This window comes from Dasypus novemcinctus, chromosome 2 (assembly GCF_030445035.2).
Source record: "Dasypus novemcinctus isolate mDasNov1 chromosome 2, mDasNov1.1.hap2, whole genome shotgun sequence".
NCBI classification, from domain to species: Eukaryota; Metazoa; Chordata; class Mammalia; order Cingulata; family Dasypodidae; genus Dasypus; species Dasypus novemcinctus.
In genome coordinates, this window is record NC_080674.1 from 56,047,108 (window position 1) to 56,071,599 (window position 24,492).

The 24,492-nt window shown below is 35.6% G+C and overlaps 1 protein-coding gene across 3 annotated transcripts in view; it reads left to right on the forward strand.

Moving 5' to 3' along the window:
- Positions 1-24,492, forward strand: part of DDX4 (DEAD-box helicase 4) — a 109,869-nt gene that overhangs the window by 59,313 nt on the left and 26,064 nt on the right. The window contains exons 6-13 of one of the 3 annotated variants that reach the window (XM_058309098.1): positions 361-411; positions 10,816-10,872; positions 19,803-19,904; positions 20,817-20,894; positions 21,614-21,661; positions 23,303-23,350; positions 23,724-23,768; positions 23,975-24,117. In XM_058309098.1, coding sequence (XP_058165081.1) covers positions 361-411; positions 10,816-10,872; positions 19,803-19,904; positions 20,817-20,894; positions 21,614-21,661; positions 23,303-23,350; positions 23,724-23,768; positions 23,975-24,117 — 572 coding nt within the window. The remainder of the gene's footprint in view (positions 1-360; positions 412-10,815; positions 10,873-19,802; positions 19,905-20,816; positions 20,895-21,613; positions 21,662-23,302; positions 23,351-23,723; positions 23,769-23,974; positions 24,118-24,492) is intronic. The other 2 variants (XM_058309099.1, XM_058309100.1) reach the window with 2 other exon arrangements.

A 24,492-nucleotide genomic window follows, 5' to 3' on the forward strand; every position in this document is an offset into this window, starting at 1 on the left:
TAGCTTTAAATTGTATTGTACGTGGGCAGTGAAGAGATTATAAGTTAATTTGCAAAATGTTGACATTTTGGCTAGTAAGTGTACTCATATATAGAAGAATATGACATTTGAGGTAATATGAACTTGGCTGAAAAGGAATTTGTTTTTAACCTTAAGAGAATGGAGTTGATAACTTGACACAAGACAAATTGTAATGTAGATCAGCCTATATGTGTTCTCATCCAAAATGTGTATCTTGAGTTACGTGTAGATTCTTATTTTAAAGGCATATCATAACTTGTGGTTTCATGAGGTTTTTACCAATGAGGCACAGATAATTGTTTTCAGAAATTAGACAGTTGTATTTTATATTTTGTTTAGGTTTTTCAAATAACAAGTTTGAAGAAGGTGATAGCTCTGGTTTTTGGAGAGGTAAGTTCAATATTTTTTGTGGTGACTTTTTAATTTGACAATAATAATACATGCTAAAAAGGACCTGTAAGGTTAAATATCTTAGTTTGGCCCAGTTCCATTTCATTCAAATGTAATTTTATGAAGCAGCTGTTGCCAGAGCCTTAATCAAGGATATTGCTTGGCTCCTAGATAAAGAATTCAGGCATCCTCCTTTGCCACCTGCTTTAATTTATGAGGTACAACCGTTTGAATGCTGTGCTACCATTTGAAAACTGGGGTAGTGGAAAGAGGTACAACCGTTTGAATGCTGTGCTACCATTTGAAAACTGGGGTAGTGGAAAGAGCAACTCAAGAATCAAAATTCCACTTCCATATATAAATATAATTCGGGACTCAAATCTTTTGAGAACGTAGTGACAATAGAAAAAGATTTGTGAGAATGTTTATCACTGCTGAAATTAAAGGTGATGTTTCAGTTAATGCTATTAACAGGTAATTTGGGTAGAAACAGAATGTAAAAATGGAAAAGAATAATGTCACCAGAAGATAGACTACATAATGAATAGAACCTTCTGTGAAGAACTGATTGAGTAGGTCTGGAATTTAGGCGTTGGAATCTGTATTTCTTTTTTTTAAATAATAGATTTTAAAAAATGTTTTTGAAAATACATAGATCATACAAAATTTTACCTTAAAAAATATAAGAGGATCCCATATACCTCCACTCCCCACCCCACCCCATTCCTACTCCTTCCACATCACCATGCTCTTTCATCAGTATGGCACATTCATTGCATTTGATGAATACATTTTGGAGCACTGCTACACAGCATGAATTATAGTTTACATTTGTAGTTTACACTCTCTCTCAGTCCAGTCCATTTAGTGGGTTATGGCAGGATATATGAAGTCTTGTATCTGTCCCTGCAGTATCATTCAGGACAACTCCAAGTCCTGAAAATGCCCCAATATCACACCTCTTCTTCCCTCTCCCTGCCCTCAGCAACTCCTGTGGCCAGTGTCTCCACATTGATGATACAATTTCTTCCTTTGCTAGAGTCCCAATAATTCTGTAGTAGAGTTCCAGGAAGTTCACTCTAATCCATATTTTATTCCTTCATTGCGAGGACTCTGGGATGGCCGTGCTCACTCTGCCTCTAATTGAGAAGGGGCTTAGATCCCACATGGCTGATGGATGCGATTCTCCTGCTTGCACTTGTAGATGCTTTCAGTTCCCTGGTGTGGTGGTTGACCATTCCCACCTCCCTGTTAGCTGACCTGGGCAAGTCCAGTGAACCAGAGAGTAGGTGTTGCAACTCCGCTGAGGCTCGGAGCCCAGCTGGCATACGGTCAGTCCAGAGATTCAAGTCTCCTGAGAATACACCAACCCCAGTGCCAACCACAGGTTCAGTAAAAGTGACAGAAGAGACATGTGTAGAGAGGTCACATCTGAGTCCAACTCTGTCACACTCAGGAGCACCAATTCCAAAGTAGGGTCCACTGGCAAGGTACTGAACTCTGGACCTACCTGTCATAATTGAAGGACCTCAGTGTCTCTGTGGCCCTCAGGAGCACCACTACTTGGGGTTGTATCTTTTTGGCTGTCTCTGAGATCCTGCTGAGATATGTATAAGCACAACCCCTTTGATGACCTCCCGACTCATTTTAAAGTCTCTTAGCCATATAAACTCATTTGTCTTTACTGTTTCCCCCTTCTAGTCAATGTCTTTTTCAGGTTGTATCACCAGCTGCTGCTTGGTAGAAAGCCCTTGGCGCCAGGTGGAATCTGTATTTTAAAACCATTCCTGGTTATTCTGATGATATTTTTGTATGGTAACCACTGATGTGTGGAATCTGTATAGTATAGTAAACGTGGTAGTTCCAGACTTTGTTTCATGCCTCTTCTCGTCTACTTGCTAGCTGAATGACCTCTGGAGCAAGTCACTTAACCTTTTCTGTAGAATGGAGGCCATCCATTTTATAAGTTTGTTGGGCAAACCAAATGAAAATGCATATAAAAGCACTAAACTCTTACCAGACACATTCATGGCAAATAATAAATATCATTTATCTTTATTAAATTCTTGATAGGATTTTATACTCAACAGTGATTCCCAAAGTTAAAACCCTTTTGGATATAAATGGTATTGTAATATGTCAAATAGGATCATTTTGCCAAATATACACCAGTCTCATTCTCCCTACTTCTGTCCATCTTTTTCCCCCTCCTATCCCATTCAAATGAAAATATACATAACTAGTATTTATGGTGGAAAAAAAATCACTATTCTTTTTTATTCTTTACCCCCTTCTTTTTGACTCTATTCTAATCTCCTAAGTTTTAACACATTTAATATTCAAGAATATTTCCAATTTTCAAAGATATTTCTTCCCAGTTGACTCCTTTTTGAAGGTTGGTTGGCAAGATGGAATGGAAGTTCCAGTTTCTCATAACACTTCAGTGAACTTTTCTCCCTCCAAAATGGCCTACTTCCTATTGGTGTACTTTATCCTGTTCTCATTCTCAGTTCTTCTAAAATAAAAAATTATATATGGATCCAGTTCTTTCATCCTCACAAACTGTTGTTGGCAAACCCTAGGAGCAGGTTTTGATATTAAGATACAAGCTTTTAGTCTGCACACAAACAGCATATTTTGTGCTTATTTTTTCCATAATTTACTTTCTCCTGGTTGCCTATAGTGTAGCGAGTGATGAGGAGCTCAAATTTTGGATTTGGATTTGGTTTGAAATGCAGATCTTGCTCCTGTCAGTGGTATTATCTTAAAAAGGTTATTTAACCTTTCTGTACTACTTTTCTCCTATGAAATGAGGATATAATACCTTCCTCATAAGGTTTTTGTGAGAACTTAAAAAGTTAATATATAAAACAGTAAGAATAGGGCCAGACACATACTAAGCTCTATCTAAGTATAGTTATTACTATTATTTTTGTATTGTATTATTTTTATATTTTACAGTTACTAGGTTGTAACTAATCTCGATATCATTATCTCATTTTTAAACTTTGTTTCTTAAGTATGTTTTTATTATGGAAGTTGTGGACTTAACAAAACAATCATGCACATGTGTAGAATTCCCATGCAGCAACCCTTCACCAACATGCCACACTGTTGTGGAACATTTGTTACATATTATGAGATAATATCATCAGATTATTACCACTATGGTTCATAGTATACATGTGGCATATTTTTCCCATACCCCCCTACTATGAACATCTTTGTCATTGATACAAAAATATAACAGTATTGCTGTTAACTATAGTCCATAGGTTACATTGCTTTTTCTCATGCTTCTCCACATTCCCAACACCCTTCATTAGTGACGTACATCCATTCTTGTTCACAGAAGGACATTCTTGCATTTGTACTATTAACCACAATTCTCATTCACCTCTGAGTTCACTGTGTTATTCAGTCCCTAGACTATTAGGTAGCTTTCTTTCAATTGATATTTACATCCCTAGACTACCCTTTTCAGCAACAATCCCACTTATAAACCAGCTGTTACTCACTATAATGTGTTACTCATTATCTCATTTTTGTTTGTACTTGGCTTTATTTATTAACTCTACAGAGATTATTTTTTTATTAAGTAAGTTTTATTTTGAGTTAGTTGAAGACTCACAAGAAGTTGTGAAAATAGTACAGAAGGTTTCTGTGTACCTTCACCCAGCTTTTTCCCTTAATGTCATCATCCTATTTTAATTTTCAGTGTGGTCATAATACATTTGTTCTAGGGGAGAAATTGGCAAAAATAATGAGAATCTTTTCTTCTTACCAGGTCCCAGATTGTTTTTTTCCCTAAAAGGCGATACACATAGGTTATTTCTATCATTATTCCAGAGCCAACCTTCTTTCACAAATACTTTTATTTTCTGCTCAGCTCCTTTGTATTAAATCCTTCTTCTGGGAAGGTTGTCACAATGTTAGATTGCTCTTCAGATATAGTTGTCAATGCCTGATTACAGCTCAAATAGCATCCAGTAGCAAGAGCTTAATTGTTAAGTAGATTAGTACTTTTACACAGGAACTTAACTGATAGCCTCCACGTGATTTAGTCACTTAGTCATTACTGTGAATTAAAATTCTCAGATATTAAACATTATGACATGTACAAAGGTAGAGTCCTTGAAACCATCTCTATTTTCTAAATGTAGCTTTGTTGGAATCTTCTGGGAAGAGTAAAGCCATTACTGAGAGTTATATTAATAGTATGACTTTTATTTTATTTTATTTTATTTTTATTGACTTTGTAATAATATTACATTAAAAATATATATATATGTGAGGTCCCATTCAATCCCACCCCCCCACCCCCCCTCTCCCCCCCCAACAACACTCGTTCCCATCATCATGACACATCCATTGGATTTGGTAAGGACATCTTTGGGCACCTCTGCACCTCATAGACAATGGTTCACATCATGGCCCATACTCTCCTCCATTCCATCCAGTGGGCCCTGTGAGGATTTACAATGTCCGGTGATTACCTCTGAGGCACCATCCAGGGCAGCTCCATGTCCCAAAGACGCCTCCACCTCTCATCTCTTCCTGCCTTTCCCCATACCCATCGTCCACCATGTCCACTTTTCCCAATCCAATGCCACCTCTTCTATGTGGACATTGGATTGGTTGTGTCCATTGCACCTCTATGTCAAGAGGAGGCTCAGATTCCACATGGATGCTGGATGCAATCCTCCCATTTTCAGTTGTAATCACTCTAGGCTCCATGGTGTGGTGATTGTCCTTCTTCAACTCCATCTTAGCTGAGTGTGGTAAGTCCAATAAATCAGATTGTAGGTGCTGGAGTCTGTTGAGGCTCAGGACCTGGCTATCACATTGTCAGTCCAGAGATTCAAATCCCCTAAATATATCTTAAACCCCAACATTAACTGCACCTCCAGCACATTAGCATGAAAGTCTTATGAAGGGAGATCCCATCTGAGTCCAGATTCATCACACATAAACACCATTTCCAAAGAGGGGCCATCTGCCCTGGTAGTTAACCCCATCGGCCATGACCATAACTCTCGTGGGTCTCTTTAGCCTTCAAAGGAACCAATATCTGGGGGTTGTATCTGCTTTTACTGTCTCTCTGACTCTGCTCAGTTGTGCATGAGGGCAATCCTTCTGCCAGCCTCCAGACTCTTTTTTAGAAACTCATAGCCATATAAACTCATTTCTCCTTTCCATTTCCCCCTTACTTTAGGTCAAACAGCATTTTAAAGTCATGTTATTTTATGTAGACATGGATATTCTGCTGATCCGCATTGAACCTTCCGTATAAGGTCCTTTTCCAGTTGCATCATCAGTTGGTAGTTGATAGTGGTCCCTCGTTGCCAGGGAGGCTCATCCCTGGGTGTCATGTCCCACGCTGGAGGGAAGGCATTGCATTTACATGCTGAGTTTGGCTTCGAGACTGGCCACATTTGAGTAACATGAAGGCTGACAGGAGGAAATTCCCAGGCACAATGTTGCTCTAGGCCTTGTTCTTATTTTAGGTTTATTAGCTCACAAGCATAGTCATTAGCATCAGGGGCTCACTGTTGAACCCTCACTCCCTCCCGGTCCCCGCCGCTGTACCTGGGAGACTGTCGCTGCTCCCCTAGGGACCACGACAGAGCACCACTGGCCAGGAACCCAGTACCCCCCCTGCTGTGGTTTTTAATTGTTGCCACTATGAGTATATCCAATCATTACCATGCACCCTGGACATATGTTCTGTACAGCTCCCTGTCAGCCATATATCACCTGTCATTGGTATCCCATACCAGTATCCCTCCATTGCCATTGTTGAAACACTCTGTGATCCAGAACTCCCCGAAATTTGAAGCCCAATATAATGTCATGGTCCCTTACTAGGGAATGGCATATAGCGATGGGTTTAAAGGATAGATAAAGAACTTGGATAAAGTTAGATAAAGAACTTAGATAAAGAATGTTGATTTGAAAAAATTCCACATCCTATCCTTTTTTTTTCCCCCCCTAATTATTCAGCATTTCTTCACAGGAGTCCTAGACCACAGCAATGCATATATATAATATACAGCACTCCCACACATCCACCAGAAAACCTTTTCCCTTCCACAGTGATACTCTTACGCCCTATTCATATCATATTTACTTAAGGTGATGTACAGAGTCTGAGATATTAGCTTTCTAACAAGGTAACATCTGTGCTTACATTATGGTGCATACTTTAGGATACACAGTTTTTTACATTTTTAGTTATCCTATGTTTTACATTATGGTTTACATTATCAGTCTGTCATCTCCTTTATGTTATGGTGTAATATTACATGTTTTATATCCATCCTTGTGTACTCTCAAGAAACTCCTCTCTTGCCCCCCATTTACTTTGGTTCCACACATTTAACGTCCATTTTCCCTTCCACCTTGGTGCCCACAGTGACAGCCAACCTCCGTTTCCTGAGGAGCCACTTCCAGAGATAGATGGAATAGTGTTCAGGGCCTAACTTGCTCAACTGCCCCAATGCCCTGGGAGCCACCCTTTCTCTCGAGGGATACAGTTCCCTCTATTTGATGGCATTAGTCCTCCCCAGGATGTGGGTCCACCCCCACTCTCACTACTTGGGATTCCACCCCATGGTGTCACCCACTCTGGCAGAATGAGCATTTAGACATTCCCCAGGAGCCCGTCCTGCATCAGACCCTCCCCTCCAAGCATTCTAAACAGGTAACCCTCTTTATTATATTTTGATATGATTTTCTCGGCATTTTACTCTCCACCACCTCCTGACCCTCTCCTGTGTTCGTATGCTACCCCTCCCTCCCCCCACTTTTGGGCAACGTTACCCATCCGTCCCTCCCCAGCCACCCTCAAACCCGTAAAGCCCCAACCAAAGGCAACCCCTTGCCCCCCTTTTATCTCTTCTTTGTGTTCATACTTACCACCATCTCGTCTTAAATTCCACCCCTGCAGACATCGGCTCATATCCTTCCTCCACCCTCCGATTTCCTGTAAGCCTATCGTTCAGTCTCTTGCTATCTAGGGCAGCTTGTTTATTTCATATCATTGAGGTCATGTAGTATTTGTCCTTCAATGTCTGGGTTGCTTCACTCAACATAAGGTTCTCAAGATTCATCCATGTTATCACATGTGTTTGTAGTGTGTTTGTTCTTACAGCTGAGTAGTATTCCATTGTGTGTATATACCACATTTTATTGATCCACTCATCTGTTGATGGGCATTTGGGTTGATTCCAACTTTTGGCAATAGTGAACAATGCTGCTATGAACATTGGTGTACGTATATCGGTTTGTGTCCTTGTTTTCAGTTCTGCTGGGTATATACCCAGCAGTGGTATTGCTGGGTCATATGGCAAATCTATGGCTAGTTTTTTGAGAAACCGCCATACTGTCCTCCAGAATGGTTGGATCCTTCTGCATTCCCACCAGCAGTGGATGAGTGTTCCCCTTCCTTCACATCCTCTCCAGCACTTGTATTCTTCTGTTTTTTTCATAGCTGCCAATCTTATGGGTGTAAGATGGTATCTCATTGTAGTTTTGATTTGCATTTCCCTGATAGCTAGAGATTTGGAACATTTTTTCATGTGCTTTCTTGCCATTTGTATTTCTTCTTCGGAGAAGTGTCTGTTTAAGTCTTTTTCCCATTTTTTAAATGGGTTGTTTATCTTTTTATTTTCAAGATATAGGAGTTCTTTATATATGCAAGTTATAAGTTTCTTATCAGATATATGATTGCCAAATATTTTCTCCCACTGTGTGGGCTCCCTTTTTACTTTCTTGACAAACTCCTTTGAGGTGCAGAAGGCTTTAATTTTGAGGAAGTCCCATTTATCTATTAGTTCTTTTGCTGCTCGTGCTTTTGGTGAGATATTCATAAATCCATTTCCTATTACAAGGTCCTGTAGATGTTTCCCTACACTGCTTTCTAAGGTTTTTATGGTCTTGGCTCTTATATTTAGGTCTTTGATCCATCTTGAGTTGATCTTTGTATAAGGTGTGAGATGGTAATCCTCTTTCATTCTTCTACATATGGCTATCCAGTTCTCCAGACACCATTTGTTGAATAGGCCACTCTCTCCCAATTGAGAGGGTTTGGTGGCTTTATCGAATATTATGTGGCTGTATATGTGAGGTTCTATATCAGAGCTTTCAATTCGATTCCATTGGTCTATGTGTCTCTCCTTATGCCAATACCATGCTGTTTTCACCACTGTAGCTTTATAGTATGTTTTGAAGTCAGGTAGTGTGATTCCTCCAATTTCGTTTTTCTTTTTCAGTATGTCTTTGGCTATTCGGGGTCTCTTTCCTTTCCAAATAAATTTCATAGTTAGTTTTTCTAGTTCCTTAAAGAAGGCTGCGTTGATTTTTATTGGGATTGCATTGAATGTGTATATCAGTTTTGGTAGGATAGACATCTTAATAATGTTCAGTCTTCCTATCCATGAACAAGGAATAGTCTTCCATTTATTTAGGTGGTCTTTGATTTCCTTGAACAATCTTGTATAGTTCTCGTATAAGTTCTTTACCTCTTTAGTTAAATTTATTCCTAAGTATTTGATTTTTTTATTTACTATTGTGAATAGTATTTGTTTCTTGATTTCCTCCTGATCTTGCTCATTATTGGTGTACAGAAATGCTACTGATTTTTGCGCATTGATCTTATACCCTGCGACTTTACTAAACTCATTTATGAGTTCTAGAATCTTCGTTGTAGATCTCTCAGGGTTTTCTATGTATAGGATCATGTCATCTGCAAATAATGAAATTTTGACTTCTTCCTTTCCAATTTGAATGCCTTTTATTTCTGGTTCTTGCCTCAGTGCTCGAGCAAGTACTTCTAAGACAATGTTAAATAGGAGCAGAGACAGTGGGCATCCTTGTCTTGTTCCTGAGTTTAGAGGGAAGGAGTCTAGGATTTCTCCATTGTAAACAATATTGGCTTTAGGTTTTTCATATATACTCTTTATCAGGTTCAAAAAATTCCCTTGTATTCCAATCTTTTGGAGTGTTTTTATCAAGAAAGGGTGCTGTATTTTGTCAAATGCTTTTTCTGCATCAATAGATATAATCATGTGATTTTTTTCCTTCAATCTGTTTATATGGTGTATTACGTTGATTGATTTTCTTATGTTGAACCATCCTTGCATACCTGGGATGAATCCCACTTGGTCGTGGTGTATAATACGTTTAATGTGTTGTTGAATACGATTAGCAAGTATTTTGTTAAGTATTTTTGCGTCTAGGTTCATTAGAGAAATTGGTCTGTAATTTTCCTTTCTTGTGATGTCTTTGTTTGGCTTTGGTACTAGGGTAATGTTGGCATCATAGAAGGAGTTGGGTAATGTTCTTTCTGTTTCGATGTTTTGGAATAGTTTCAGCAGGATTGGTGTCAGTTCTTTCCGGAATGTTTTGTAGAATTCACCTGTGAAGCCATCTGGCCCTGGGCTCTTCTTAGTTGGGAGATTTTTGATAACTGATTCTATCTCTCTGCTTGTGATTGGTTTGTTAAGATCATCAATTTCTTCTTTCGTCAATATGGGCTGCTTATGTGTTTCTAGGAATTTGTCCATTTCCTCTAGATTGTCATTTTTGTTGGAATATAGTTTTTCAAAATATCCTCTTATGATAGTCTTTATTTCTGTGGGGTCAGTGGTGATATCGCCTTTCTCATTTAATAGTATGACTTTTAAAGTTGAAAGTTTTATTCATTCTTTGCTAATATTCTATACTTTGAGAATAAACAAAGTAGGAGTGGGACCTAGGAATTAATTTTTAACCAACTCTACAGATAAATCTTAGTACAGTGATCCTCATATCACTGTTTGGGAACCCTGGCAATGTTACTTGTTAACATAATCTAAAAGCAGGCCAATTTATCCCCCTATTCTTTCATTAGGATGAATGGGGTAAAGTCTTCTTATTTTTAAGAAAGCACCAATGTCTCAGGTTTATTAGGAAAGAAATTATGGAAAAACATGTTTCATTATAAATAAAATTATAGTTTTCTAGTGGTCTGTGGACCTCATTTGAGAATTACTTGTTCAATTAGTTTAGATATTCCTGATACCATTTTTAGTCAAACTGACATTTATTATATTCTTATTGTTTGGATTGCTGTGCTGTGTATATTTCATGCAGATACTCAGTTCTCAATTTCATATTTAACTTTCAGTATTTAGATATTTTAGATGATTTGCATAGAGAATTGAATAATTACTGTATATTTTTGTTGTGAAAATTGTTTCAAGAAATATGTTCAAGAAACGTTATTTCAAGAAAATGTTCATATTTTAACTTAAGATACTTATTTTCTTTACTAATTTATCTTATGACAATGCTATTTTTTAGATGTTACATTTTGAAAGTTAATTATTTAGATGTTATTCACATGTAAAATTTTTATTCAAGAGCGTAATGACTGTGAAGAAAATCAGACACGGAACAGAGGGTTTTCTAGGAGAGGAGGTAAGAACCTCATGTTTTGGAACATTTTGTATTAATACTTAAGACAGAGGTACTAAGTTGATGAAACCGACTTTGGAAGAGCTGAAAGAAGTAAAATTGGATGTTGAAAACCTTTGAGGAAAAACACCTTAGCATATATTTTCTGCTGTTGAAATTTGAGTGACTATTTAGTAGGTGACCCTCATTTCACTTTCTAATGTTACTGGATTTTTTTTTTTTTTTTTTAAAACCTCCAGAATGTGCTGTGAAGTACAGTTGATGGACCGTGTGAATTTCGGTCAGTCACAGTGTAGATATACTGGGATGTCTTTGTCTCTGAATTGGATCATTGGAGGTATAGAGGAGGGGAGAAATTGTAAATTGTTTTTTGTTCAAATCTGGCAGTATTCCCCCATACCCTGCTAATCCTGCCTCTAATGAAGTTGAGATGAGATGCTATAAAAATTATGCTTAGTTTTTGATTATCTGTAGACAAATATTGTAAAAACAACTACAACAGCAGAACTCCAAGAAAACACAGTGACCTTATAAAATTGCTACAGATATGCAAATCTGCCTATGATAAAAGGGGTTTTTGTTTGGAACTACATAGTAATAGTAATCAGATATCTGAATGTTTTTGCTGCAACTTGGGGTCATCTCCTTGCCCATTAGATGGGTAGCTTGCGGAAAGAGAAGGCCCTCCCTAGTGAAACTGAGACTTGCAGTGGATTTCAGCATAGCCTAGTTAGGGCTCTGAGGGAATGGATTTGGTGGTAAATGAGAAATGGCTATTCATCTCCTAAATTGTGTCCTATTATTTTAATTGGGTGTGTGTATTGCTGGGGAGGTTAGCTCAGGAAAATACAAACTTTTGTAACAGATTCATCTTTTAGCATTGCTTATTTAAAAAGCAAGTTTTGACACTGAATGTTTCTAAAACATAGCTCATATTTTTAAATTTTTGATTGTTCTCTGCAGAACAGTGAACATCATCTTTATTTTTACGTTTATTTTACATCATTTTAATTCATATTTAAGTGAGGCAGTCAGGCCATTAATTTGATTTAACTTTGTCAGTAAGCTATGCTGAATCACCTGGGTATCCATATGGAAAAAATTGGACCTTTATTCTCTCTTACTCCATATACAGAATTAAATACTAGATTTACTATAATTTGAATGTGGAAGCCAAAATGTTTAAAAAGGAAAATATAAGAGAAAATCTTCCTGACTTTAGAAGGGGCAAAGACTTCTTAAATAGTAAGAGAAAGGTACTAACTATAAAAGAAAAGAATGCTAAATTGGGCTTGATTAAAATGAATAACTTCTGTTCATTAAAAGATACCCAGCAGAAAGAGCATACAGGAGTTATTCGAACTATTTTTGCAACTTTTCTGTAAGTTTAAAATTATAAAGGCTGGCTTTGTCTTAAATCAGGTGGCTGTATATATGACCTGTTTCATGACTCATTTCATGGGTCAGTTTCTTTCTTTTTGCACCTTTACCACATTATCTGATAGCAATACTTTCATAATAGGTCCCTTTCTGGTAGTGTAAGTCCTCTGGGTTTGTTCTTTGAGATTATCTTTAGTCCTTTTCATTTGCATGGAATTTTTAAAATCATTTTGATCACTTTCCACAAAAACCTGATGGGATTTTTATTGAGATTGCGTTGAGTCTGTAGATTAATTTGAGGAGAATCAACATCTTTATGATGAAATCTTGCACTCTATGAATCTCCATTTACTTAAGTCTTTAATTTTTCTTAACCATGTTTTGTAGTGTTCACTGTGGTGAATAGTTTTGGTGCCTGAATATATGATATTTTGTGATGTGTATCACTTTTATAGCATTAAAAAAATTGGGATATACTACACATGACATAAAATTCACCTTTTTAAATGGTACACATTCAGTGATTTTTAGTATATTCATTGTGTTGTGTAACTGTCACAACTAATTCCAGAACATTTTCATCCCCTCAAAAAGAAACTATGTGTCCCATTCCCTGGCAACCACCAGTCTGCTATTTGTATATTGGTCTTGTATCCTGCAATTTTGCTGGACTCGTTTATTAGTTCTAATAATTTTTGGTAGATCTTTAGGGTTTTCTATATATAAGAGCCCGTCTCCACATAGAGGTAGTTTTACTTCTGTTCAAATCTGGATGCCGTTGGTTTCTTTTTCTTTTTCTTGCCTAGTTGTCCTACTGATCTTGAATAGCAGTGAGGAGTGTGTGCATCCTTGTATTGTTCCTGATCTTAGGTAGAAGACTTTGTTATTCACCAATATTATGTAAGCTGTGCATTTTTCATAGATGCCTTTTAAAAGATTGAGAAAGTTCCCTTCTGCTTCTGGTTTGTTGAGTTTTTTTAAATCATGAGAGAGTATTAGATTTTGTCAGTGCTTTTTCTGCATCTATATGAGATTATATTGCCTTGAATGATTATCATGTTTTACCAGCCTTTGAAATCCTAGGAAAAGTTCAACTAGGCCATTTGTATAATCTTTTTAATATATTGCTGGATTCTGTTTCATAGTATTTTGTTGAATATTTTTTAATCTTTATTATAAGGGATACTGGTCTGGAGTTTTCTTTGCATATGATACCTTTGTCTGACTCTGGTATCTGGATAATGCACTAGCCTCATCAAATGAGGCTGGAAGTGTTTCTTACTATTGTGTTTTTTTTGGAAGGGGTTGCAAAGGATTGGTGTTTATTCTTTTTTATGTTTGGTAGAATACACCAGTGAGGTCATTTGGACCTGGACTTTTTTTTGTTGGGATATTTTTTTTCACTGACTCGATCTCTTTATTTGTTAGAGATCTATTTAGATTTTTTATTTCTTCTTGAATCAGTTTGTGTAATTTGTGTAATTCTAGGAATTTGTCCACCAGTTTATCTAGGTTATCTCATATGTTATATAGTTCATAATATGCCCTTATAACTTATTTCTGTAAGATCAGTAGTAATGTCCCCTCTTTCATTCCGGATTTTAGTAATTTGAGTCTTCTTTTTTTTTTCTTAGTCATCTTATTTGAAGGTTTGTTAATTTTGTTGATCTTTATTATTTTTCTGTTCTGTATTTCATTTGTTTCTGCTCTAATCATTTTTATTTCCCTTTCCTTGTACTTTCTTTGGGTTTAGTTGCTCTTTTTCTAGTTTCTTAAGGTTGAAGGTTAGATTATCGATTTGAGATTTCTCTTGTTATTTATTGTAAAATACATAACAGAATTTACCACTGATGACATTTTAGTACATTTATAGTGTTGTGCAACTATTATCTAGTTACAGAACATTTTCATGCCTCCAAAAGGACATGGTACACCCATTATGTAGTTACTCCTCATTCTTCTCTCTCCGTACCCCTCAAGCTCCTGGAAATCACTGATCTCCTTTCTGTCTTGATGGCTTTGCCTATTCTTGATATTTCACATGACTGGATTCATACTGTATGTGGCCTTTTATGTCTTTTTTCACTTACATGATATCTGATGTTTCATTGTAGCGTGTGTCAGTACTTATTCCCTTTAATGACTGAAAAATATTCTATTATATGGGTAGACATTATATGTTTATCCATTCACCCATTGATGGTCATGTTCCCACTTTCGGTTTACTGTGTATAGTGCTGCCACAAACATGCATATGTTAAGTTTTTGTTTGAACACCTATTTTCAGTTCTTTTGGGTATATACCTAGGAGTGAAATTGCTGGGTCATATGGTAATTCTCTGCCTCTGAACTCTTTTACATTCGCTTTACCAATGTACAAGGTTTCCAATTCTACTACATTCTCACCAGCACATATTTTCCATTTTTAAAGTAATAGCCACTCTGACGGGTGTGAAGTAATATTTCATTGTGGTTTTTATTTGCATATCACTAATGGTTAATGATGTTGAGCGTCTTTTCATGTGCTTTTAGGCCATTTATTTATTTGGAGAAATGTCCATTCACGTTTTTGCTCATTTTAAAATTGGGTTATTTGTCCTTTTTTTTTTATTGAGTTATAAGAGTTCTTTATAGAATCTGGATATTAGATCTATATCAGATATGATTTGCAACTATTTTCTCCCATTACATGGATCATCTTTTACTTCCTTGATAATGTCCTTTGCACAGAAATTTTAAAAATTGATGCAGTCCAGTTAATTTTTTCTTTTATTGTTTGTGCTTAGTATTATATTTAAGAATCCATTGCCAAATACAAGGTCCTGAAGATTTTACCCTATATTTTCTTCTAAGAGTTTTATGGTTTTAGCAGTTATATTTATGTGGGTATTCCATTTTGAGTTAATTTTAATACATAGTGTAAGGTAGGGGGCTTGGTTTTATTATTGCTTCCATATTGCATGTGGATATCCACTTGTGCCAATACTTCAATTGACTTTTGTATATTGAAGTTTAAATAACCTTGCTAAATTTATAAATACTTTAATGAAAAAAAGGTGTTCATGTTTCTTTTCCATGAAAATTAAAAGTTTTGGAAACTCATTCCTTGCTGAATTTTGTTACCAGATAGCTTTAAGAATGTTAAGTGATTGTCAGCTCTTCTTTATAAATGCAGAATGTATCTAATAGGACTTATATTGCCTTTAAAAATACATCTTAATTATATGAAAAATGGCATTTCAAAAGGTAAATTTTGAAATATTTTAACCGTTCAGAAAAGTATAGGAAATTCTATTTCAAACACCTGTATGTTACTACCCAGCTTTGACAGAAATATTTATCATACTTCAAATGCAGAAGAAAAGAAACTCGACAGAATTGTTTGGAAAGCCTATCCTTCCTTTATATTTTACATCTTACATCTTCCCCTTCCTAGAGATAACTCATTTTGACATTGGTGTATATATTTCTAGTTCATGTTTTTATAAAAGTTTTATGTTATACCCTTTTTAGTGACTTTTTATTCATAAATTTTTGAAACTTATATATTGATTCATGTGGATCTAGTTCATTCATTTTAATGGCTGTTTAGTGTTTTATTCTTACTTTTAACCTATTTAGTTTAACAAAGATCCTTATTTTTGGGACTGTGGAGGATACAGGGAGTTTCTGCCCCTACCTTAAAACAAGGTAATGCAGACTTTTGATTCTATGTAACATCCATTTTATTTTTACCTCTAGTTATATAGCTCTGAATTGGCATCTTCTCTGGGTAAAGAAGATGGATGTTCATTTAAATTTTGTAGTTTCTATTACATAGAGGAAAAAAAATAGATACCAGAGATACTGAGGTATTATAGCTATTGATGCATTGACAGAAGTAAATTTGAAAAGAAATCAATATGCATTTACAAGAATGTAGTGATTAAAATACACATAATGGATGGACTAAACAGATTAAACAGATGAATAGTGGATAAAAATATATCTGAGGAAATTCTCTAAATTTGGATATGGAAAACATGATTAACAGATATGGAAGATAAAATGAAAAGTTTTATTATTCCACCATAGGTCTAAATAGCTCCTGAAGGAGAGAATAGAAAGAGAAAATTGGTGGGTGAGTAGGTGAGGTGGGGTGTGGGGGTGGAGGGAGGAGTGTGTAGAGAAGTAGAGAAGACTCTTCAAAGAGAATAGGTGAGAATTTTCCAGAGTTAAAGAAACAAAGTCATTCTGAGCAAAACAAAAACAAATCCATATCCTTTTGCATCTATTAAAAGTACAGTATTACAAAGATAGAAAATCTTTAAAACTACCAGTGAAAAGAGACAGATTGACAGCAGAATTTTTTCTTCCTAAATGGTAGAGGTCAGACTATTGTAGAAAAGTACATTTAGAATGCTCAGAGAGAATAGCTTTGATCTCAGAATGCTATTCAGATAATTTATGTGTCAGGAAGAAGTAATGTCATTCAGATAAAGATGGTGTTTAACCCTCTCAGGTAGTTGGAGAAAGAACTACTAAAAGTGTATACTAGAGTAAGAAGAAAACTGAACCCAGGTAGAAAGAAGCAGTGATGAACCAAAATAAATAAATAAAATGCCCAACCAAACAAAACAAAAACTCATAAACATAAGTAAATATTGACTGCATAAACTAATGATGATCATTACTAGCAAGAAAAAAGACTTTTTTAAGATCTTTCTCAGCTTAGTAGGAAGGAGAATAGATTGACCCTAATGGAAAGATTTCTTAAATGTGGACAAATTGAAGAATAATCAGGAAAAGGATAAAATGTATAACTTACCAGTAGAAGAAATCCAATAGAAGGACAATTTTTTAGGAAGAAGACTAGATTGAAACTAATTTAAAGATTTCTTAAATGTTCATCAAGAGAAGAATATAGGTAAAGGGATAAAATAAGGTATAACTTATCATTGGGGATATCCAATAGAAGAACAGAAAGGACAGAAAACATTGAAAAATTCAGTAAAGAGAAAACACAAAATAAGATGATAGAAATAAAAATCCATGTATCTGCAATCATAGTATAAATGTTTATTTTTTTTAATATAAACATTTCAATACAGAGTTGAAAATAGAAAAATCACGTCAGTTTTAACAAAACTGGTATAGAAATATGAGACAGATATAAGGCAGACATATTAGGGATAAATAGTTACTTAATGAAAAGATAGGTTCACCATGAACACATTGTAGTTCTGAATATGGTTTGAATCTAACAACATAACCTTAAAAAACACATAAAGCAAAAATAGATGGAATTATGAAAGTTTTCAAATCCTATTCCTAGTAGATTTAAACACTTTCACTCAAACTGGTAGCTGTGAATACCAGAAATAAGATTTGAAATCAGTTAATAAGCTTCATTTAATATTTCTATTTGGAATTATATACCCCCAAATTGGAAGTTAAACATTCTTTTCAAGCAATGTGGGAAATACATTTTGACCATCTATTAAGGTCAAAAAGGAAGTCCCTACATATACTATTGAATTTATATCATAGACCATGTTTTTTTTATTAAAGTACAATAAAAGTAGAAATTAGTAACAAAAAGCCTAACTCTTGTGATCTGGAAACTGAATTTCTCAACTTACAGGTGACAGTTCATACTGGAAATAATGAAGTGTTTAGAACTGAATGATAGTAAAAACAATACATATCAAAACTTACGGGATACAACTAAAAAGCAGCTAGCTCTTAGAGGAAGTTTTATAGCAAGAAGTCAGTGAGCTTAGTGTTCAATTTAAATAATTTAAAAAAGAATGAAAACTCAATAGAAGGAAATGATAAGGATAAACACAAATAACTAGAAACATACAATGGAGGAGTATTCAGTAGTAAAAGTGAAAAAAATCATTATTTAATGTAACAAAAAGCTGAGTAAAAGAAACAACGTAGAAGGATGTGTTCAGTGTGATTCTGTTATAAGAAGCTCAAAAATAAGATTAAAAATGCATTTGTTTAGGGATATGTACTCAGGTGGAAAATTAAACATAAAAGCAAGGAAGTGAAAATCTAATTGGTGGTGAGGTTCTCTGGTGAAGGAGGCATACAAATTAGCGCAAGAGATAACACATGGGCAACAAAGGTTATTAGGAATATTTTAGTTCTTAAATTGGGTAGCAGGTTCAAAGGTGTTCATTTTATTGTATTTTAAACTTAGTACTTTTTATATCTCTTCATACTTTTTACAAGAAAAGTACCTTACACTTAAGGAATAGAGAAGATCAAGAAGGTAAACTGTTTCTTGAAAAGATAAGTTCTCACAGAATTTCTTAAAAGATATGGAGACATAAATAATTTAGAATAAAACAGTGGGTAGGGAAGCGGACTTGGCCCAGTGGTTAGGGCGCCTGTCTACCACATGGGAGGTCTGTGCTTCAAACCCCGGGCCTCCTTGACCCATGTGCAACTGGCCCACGCACAGTGCTGATGCACGCAAGGAGTCCCCTGCCATGCAGGGGTGTCCCCCACATAGGGGAGCCCCACGCGCAAGGAGCGCGCCCCGTAAGGAGAGCCACCCAGCGCGAAAGAAAGTGCAGCCTGCCCAGGAATGGTGCCACACACACGGAGAGCCGACAAAGCAAGATGACGCAACAAAAAGAAACACAAATATTCCCGTGCCACTGACAACAGAAGCGGACAAAATAAAACACACAGCAAATAGACACAGAACAGACAACTGGGACGGGGGCGGGGGTGCGGAGGGGAGATAAATAAATCTTGAAAAAAAAGTGGATATAATTATCTCCTGATGCATAAAATATTTATAGATTCAGAATTGTTCTTTAGGGTTTAGGCAATAAATGAATATCAGTTTACTTTGAATTCTGCCCATTTTATAAACAGGCTTTGAAAAATGTATGTTCTAAAATCAGGAAACAGGTTATGTATATTTTTTACCTTTGTTGATCAGTCTCTTTAGATAGAAATTCATACATTAAACAACCTCAATTACTTTTTTCTTGCTCAGTAGTACTTTGGTTTTGAATTGATCTTGTTCTTCCCTAGGTAGAATCATATTTTGCTAGAACTGTTTCTACTGAATTTTTGCTATTTCAGTTGAATTAAAAATGAATTGTTTTTAACAGGAAATCCGACTTTATATGCACCCAAACATCTGTACTTTGAGTAAGATGTTTACTGTTTTCTATAGGGAACAAATAAAAGCCTAGGATTTATTTAATACTTCTTTGGATTTTGGAAATTCAGCTAATGTTGCAGTTGTGGAGACTTTCAGTGTTATACTTAAGGGACATTTTTTCCTTTGAGTCAGTTTTAATATTGATTTCTGAACCGAGCAGTGGGTTTTTTCCCCCTAATCATCACCATATCTATTTATATTAGTAAAATTGACCATTTGTAGGTTAGTTATGGTATTTTCCTTTCACTAACTGGTGTTACGCATGCCTTAAAATACTTACTTAAAGTCACTGAATTATGCAAGACTTCATTACATTTGGCCACCACGTCTCCAAGGTTTCTCTATTGTTTTGTTCTTGTATTTGTGTGTTTTAATATTATAGGATATCAAGATGGAAATGATACAGAAACTTCAGGGTCATCCAGAAGAGGTGGAAGAGGTAGTTTCCGAGGTTGCCGTGGAGGATTTGGTCTAGGAAGTCCAAGTTAGTAGTGGATTGCAAAGGGTGTGCTTCATTTGTTAAGAAGGAAATTATAAAAATAATACCTTTTATGTAGGGTTGATAAGAATAGCTTAGCACAGTGCCTGGTATGCAATAATCTACCCACAGTGTAGATACTAGTATTGTTTTTTTAGACACGATATGTAATTGCAGCTTGGTTAAATCAGAATATATAAATTTTTTAGAATATTGTGTTATCCAGTTAATTAACATTACGAACCACAAAAAGTTTTAGAGCCTTGATAATGATGAGTGACCTTATAAATAGGTGGCCTTCCTATGCCTCTATACCCTCAAAAATCCTTCTTCCACCAATGTGGTTTTCTGCCTCAGAACTCACTGTTGGAATGTATATATCTCTTAACAAAGGAGGACAGATTAGTGGTTTTGAAAGCTAAAAACAAATTTATAGTACTGGTTTAATGGATGTGCATCAAATTAGTGAATTGTTACTTTTTAAAGAAGGTAGAGACCTGAAGGGTTGCTGTACAGGAAAGATGAGGTTTGATTTGGCAACAGTGGGGTGCTATTCTGGAGAATAAACAGTGAAATGATGCAATGTGAAGTTTCTGGGGGCATAAGAGTGCTATTTTTGGAAGCGACTTTGCTTTATCATATTTTGGCATAGCATTGGCCCTAACTTGTTTTATAAATAAATTTAATAAAACAATTTCAATAAAGTAAAAAATGTGAAGATATAATTTGTAACTGAAATAATATGGAGAGAAGTCCTTTCTGAGATACTTAGAAAAATACTGATTGTGATTCTTGTTAAACTATTTTACCCCACATATTTTTAACTTCTGCCACTATATTTGATTTTTTGGGGTTTACTGTATGATTTTAAAACTTCTTAAAAGTAACATAATCTAATTTTATTATCTACGGATCTAGATAAATATGAACAAGATGAAGGGACGCAGCGTACCAGTGGCCTTTTTGGTTCTAGAAGACCATCATTAAGTGGCGCAGGTGAAAAATAGAATTTATTACTATCAGTTGTTCATATATGCTTTAGCGCTAGGATTAGTAGACCTAATATATATGTCTAAGTACATTAGCTAGGCTCTTCATTTTTAAATCTTCAGGCAAAATAAATGGAAAGTTTTGCCTCCCTTATAAAATTTGTACACTATGAATTATTTCTTCTCTGTTATTTGCCATTTAATTTTTTTTTTTTTTTTATGTACTGGGGGCCAGGGATTGAACGCAGGGCCTTGTAAGTGGGAAGCTGGCACTCAACCACTGACCCACATGGGCTTTCCTGAGTTAGGTTTTTTGTTTGTTTTGTTTGTTTTTTGTTTATGTTGTTTTTTCCAGGAGGCACTGGGGACCGAACCCCAGACCTCCCATGTGGGTGGCAGGAGCTCAGTCACTCAAGCCACATCAGTTCCCTGCCATTTAATTTTAAGTGAGAACTATGCTTTTAATTGGAGGAAGGAAAAATGATGTTTGCTTTGCTTTTAAAAAATGATTCTGAGTTAGAGGAAAATGGTTTGTGAGTTTAAAGAGAACTTGGGGGGAAAATGCTTGATGAAAAAAATATGAAAGAAGTAAAGGGTAACAAATCTGAATTAAGAAATGGATGGATTAAGGGAATAAGAGTCTTGAGTAATTGCTTCTCATGGTTTATGTGCTTTTGAGGAGGAGTTGTGTTTTCTGTAAATATTGTGCAAATCAATACCTTACAGGTAATGGTGACACTTACCAAAGTAGAAGTGGCAGTGGAGGTAGACGAGGTGAGTTCTTATTTTGTTTACCTATCAGTGGTTAAAATTACTGTAATTCATATTTGACATTTGAAGTTCAAGACAGTTGTTACCTCTTTTGTCCATTGTGATGAGAGTTAATTTGTGTAGCCTTTTATGGAGATATTTTTGTAACTCTTTGATCCATTAGTTTCAGTTTAGGAATTATATCGAATAGATATATTTGTTCAATATATGTTCACAGTTGTTCATTGAAGCCTAATGTCTAATGTATGAATGATATACAGTGGGATGCTCTGCAGATGTTTAAGAACGAGTCATATCTATATGTACAGATCTTTATTATATGAAAACAATTATGCTTTTCATATTATGAGATACTTGATTTGATCTAGGAGATACAAAGGCTATTTAATATATATGATTTTGTTCTCTGAAAATTACTATAAATGTTATAAGACATATAGAAATGTCATATAAAAATTTAAATACTTTCTAGACTATTAAACCAATAAATGCTGTTTGACATCTTTGAAAGATTCTCAGTAACTATTACTGGTCTTGGAGCATTCACATATACGTCTCCCTTGAACTGTCCCCCTCACCCCCCAATTCATAGATTCTTCAATGTTGAAAGGGTAACTATTAATGGCCAGTTAAACCAAATCCTCCATAAATGCTTACATCCTGTATGAAGGATTTTAAGACCTTTGGACATATAGGAGGAGGAAATTATATTACATATAAAAATGTTATATTGTTTTTTGAATCTAATATGCAATTATTCTGTTTGTGATAGTACCTGAGAGTGGCACAGTAGATGACTAGTTGTCTAAAAATCAGAAAGGTGATGTGCAGTGAAGAGTTAACATAGTACGTCTGAAAGTTGTCCTTTGGAAGGCCTGCTTAGGAGGTTGGCTCTTGCCTGGTGCCTGGAAATAGGATTTTGGGAGGGTTCTTGCCACTCTTAACTGGTAAGAGTGGCTCACTGTATCTAAACTGTACAAATAATGAGGTTTATGCCTAACACCTGCCTTCTGGGAATTTGGAGTTTTGGTATATGCTAGACAGAAGGTTACCTATGTGGTCAGTCTCTTAAGTCTCTTAATAAGCATGCTGAGTCTCTAATGAGCCTCCTTGGTAGACAACATTTTATACTTGTTACAGCTGGTTGCTGGGGGAATTAAATGCATCCTGTGTGACTCTACTGGGGGAAGACTCTTGGAAGTTTATGTCTGGTTTCTTCTGAACTTTGTCCCATGCACCTTTTCCCCTTGCCATTTTGCTCTCTCTCCTTGCCCTATAATAAATCATAGTTGTGAGTACAACTATTTGTTGGGTCCTGTGAGTCCTAGTGAATCACTGAAACTGGGGGTGATTTTGGGGACACAAACACAGGTAGAATTTAGTTCCTTTTAGAAAATACATTCCTTTGAAGATCAGGAATAAGACATAACAGCTTAAATAAAAAATGGTATTCTCTAATAGTCTCTTTTGCATAAAATCAGCACTTTGAATTTTTAAGGAAACTTAAAGTGTGTGCAGGATTCTATTTATCTTAACAGTGTCTCAAGTATTTGCAAGAAGAGATTTTAAGGATGCCTCATAATTTTTAGAGCTTGTCTGGAGATAAGCAATGAAAACTGTTATCACTATGAATTTCTTTAATAGGTGGCTACAAAGGTTTAAATGAAGAAGTAATAACAGGCTCTGGAAAGAGTAAGTTTTACTTTAGATAATGTATTTGATTTTTAGTGAAAGTTCTTTTACCCTTGGGTTTTCTTTTGTTTTTTTTTTAAAGATTTATTTATTTTATTTATTCTCCCCCCTTGTGGCTTGTTTTTTGCTGTCTGTTCTCTGTGTCCATTTGCTGCCCTTTTTTTCTGTGTCTGCTTGTCTCCCTTTGTTGCATCATCTTGCTGCATCAGCTCTCTGCGGCGCACAGGCCAGCTTTCCTTCATGAGGAGGACCCGGGACGTGAACCCAGGGCCTCCCATATGGTAGGCAAGAGCCCAACGGATTGAACCACAGCCACTTCCCTTACCCTTGGTTTTTAAGAACATCTTTTTTTTTTGGTTTGATCCCCTTTAAGATTCTTGGAAGTCAGAAGCTGAAGGAGAAAGTGGAGATACTCTAGGTATGTTAATGTTTGTGTGATCACATGAATGCATATTGTATTTTAATAAAAGTGTAAAATGTTTAAATGCAGAGGTAACTCATTTGAACAGTGAAAACTTTGGTAAGCAATGGGATGGTCTCAAGAATTAAAAAATTTGAGTTTGTCTGTTTTCTCATTCTTTTAGTTCTTATCGCATAAATTCTATTTTTTATTTAACTTCAAAGGACCAAAAGTGACTTATATACCACCTCCTCCTCCTGAGGATGAGGACTCCATCTTTGCACATTATCAGACAGGCATAAACTTTGACAAATATGATACTATTCTTGTGGAAGTGTCTGGACATGATGCACCACCAGCAATTTTGGTCAGTATAATAATTCTTCCTGAATTGACTATGATCATAGAAAACTTCAGTTTTTAATATATAGTACATTTTTTAAGTTGTTTTAAAGAACACAAATTTTCACCTTAAACATGTCTTAGGTTGAAATTTTAGAACCATGCCTGCCTTCTACAGTAGAATTAATTACTGTATTTGTTCCTACCTTCCCATACTAGGATGAGAACTTTCTTTAAATTTACTGAAAAGAATATTTTTTGTAGAAATCAAGATGTTTGCTTCCTAAGTATATGAGAAAGTGTGTTTTGGGTAGTGACTTCCAAGGGGAGGATGGAACCTTCTGTCCCATATTGACAATTATACCTATAATGAGCCACTGTTATGGATCAGTTATTTGAA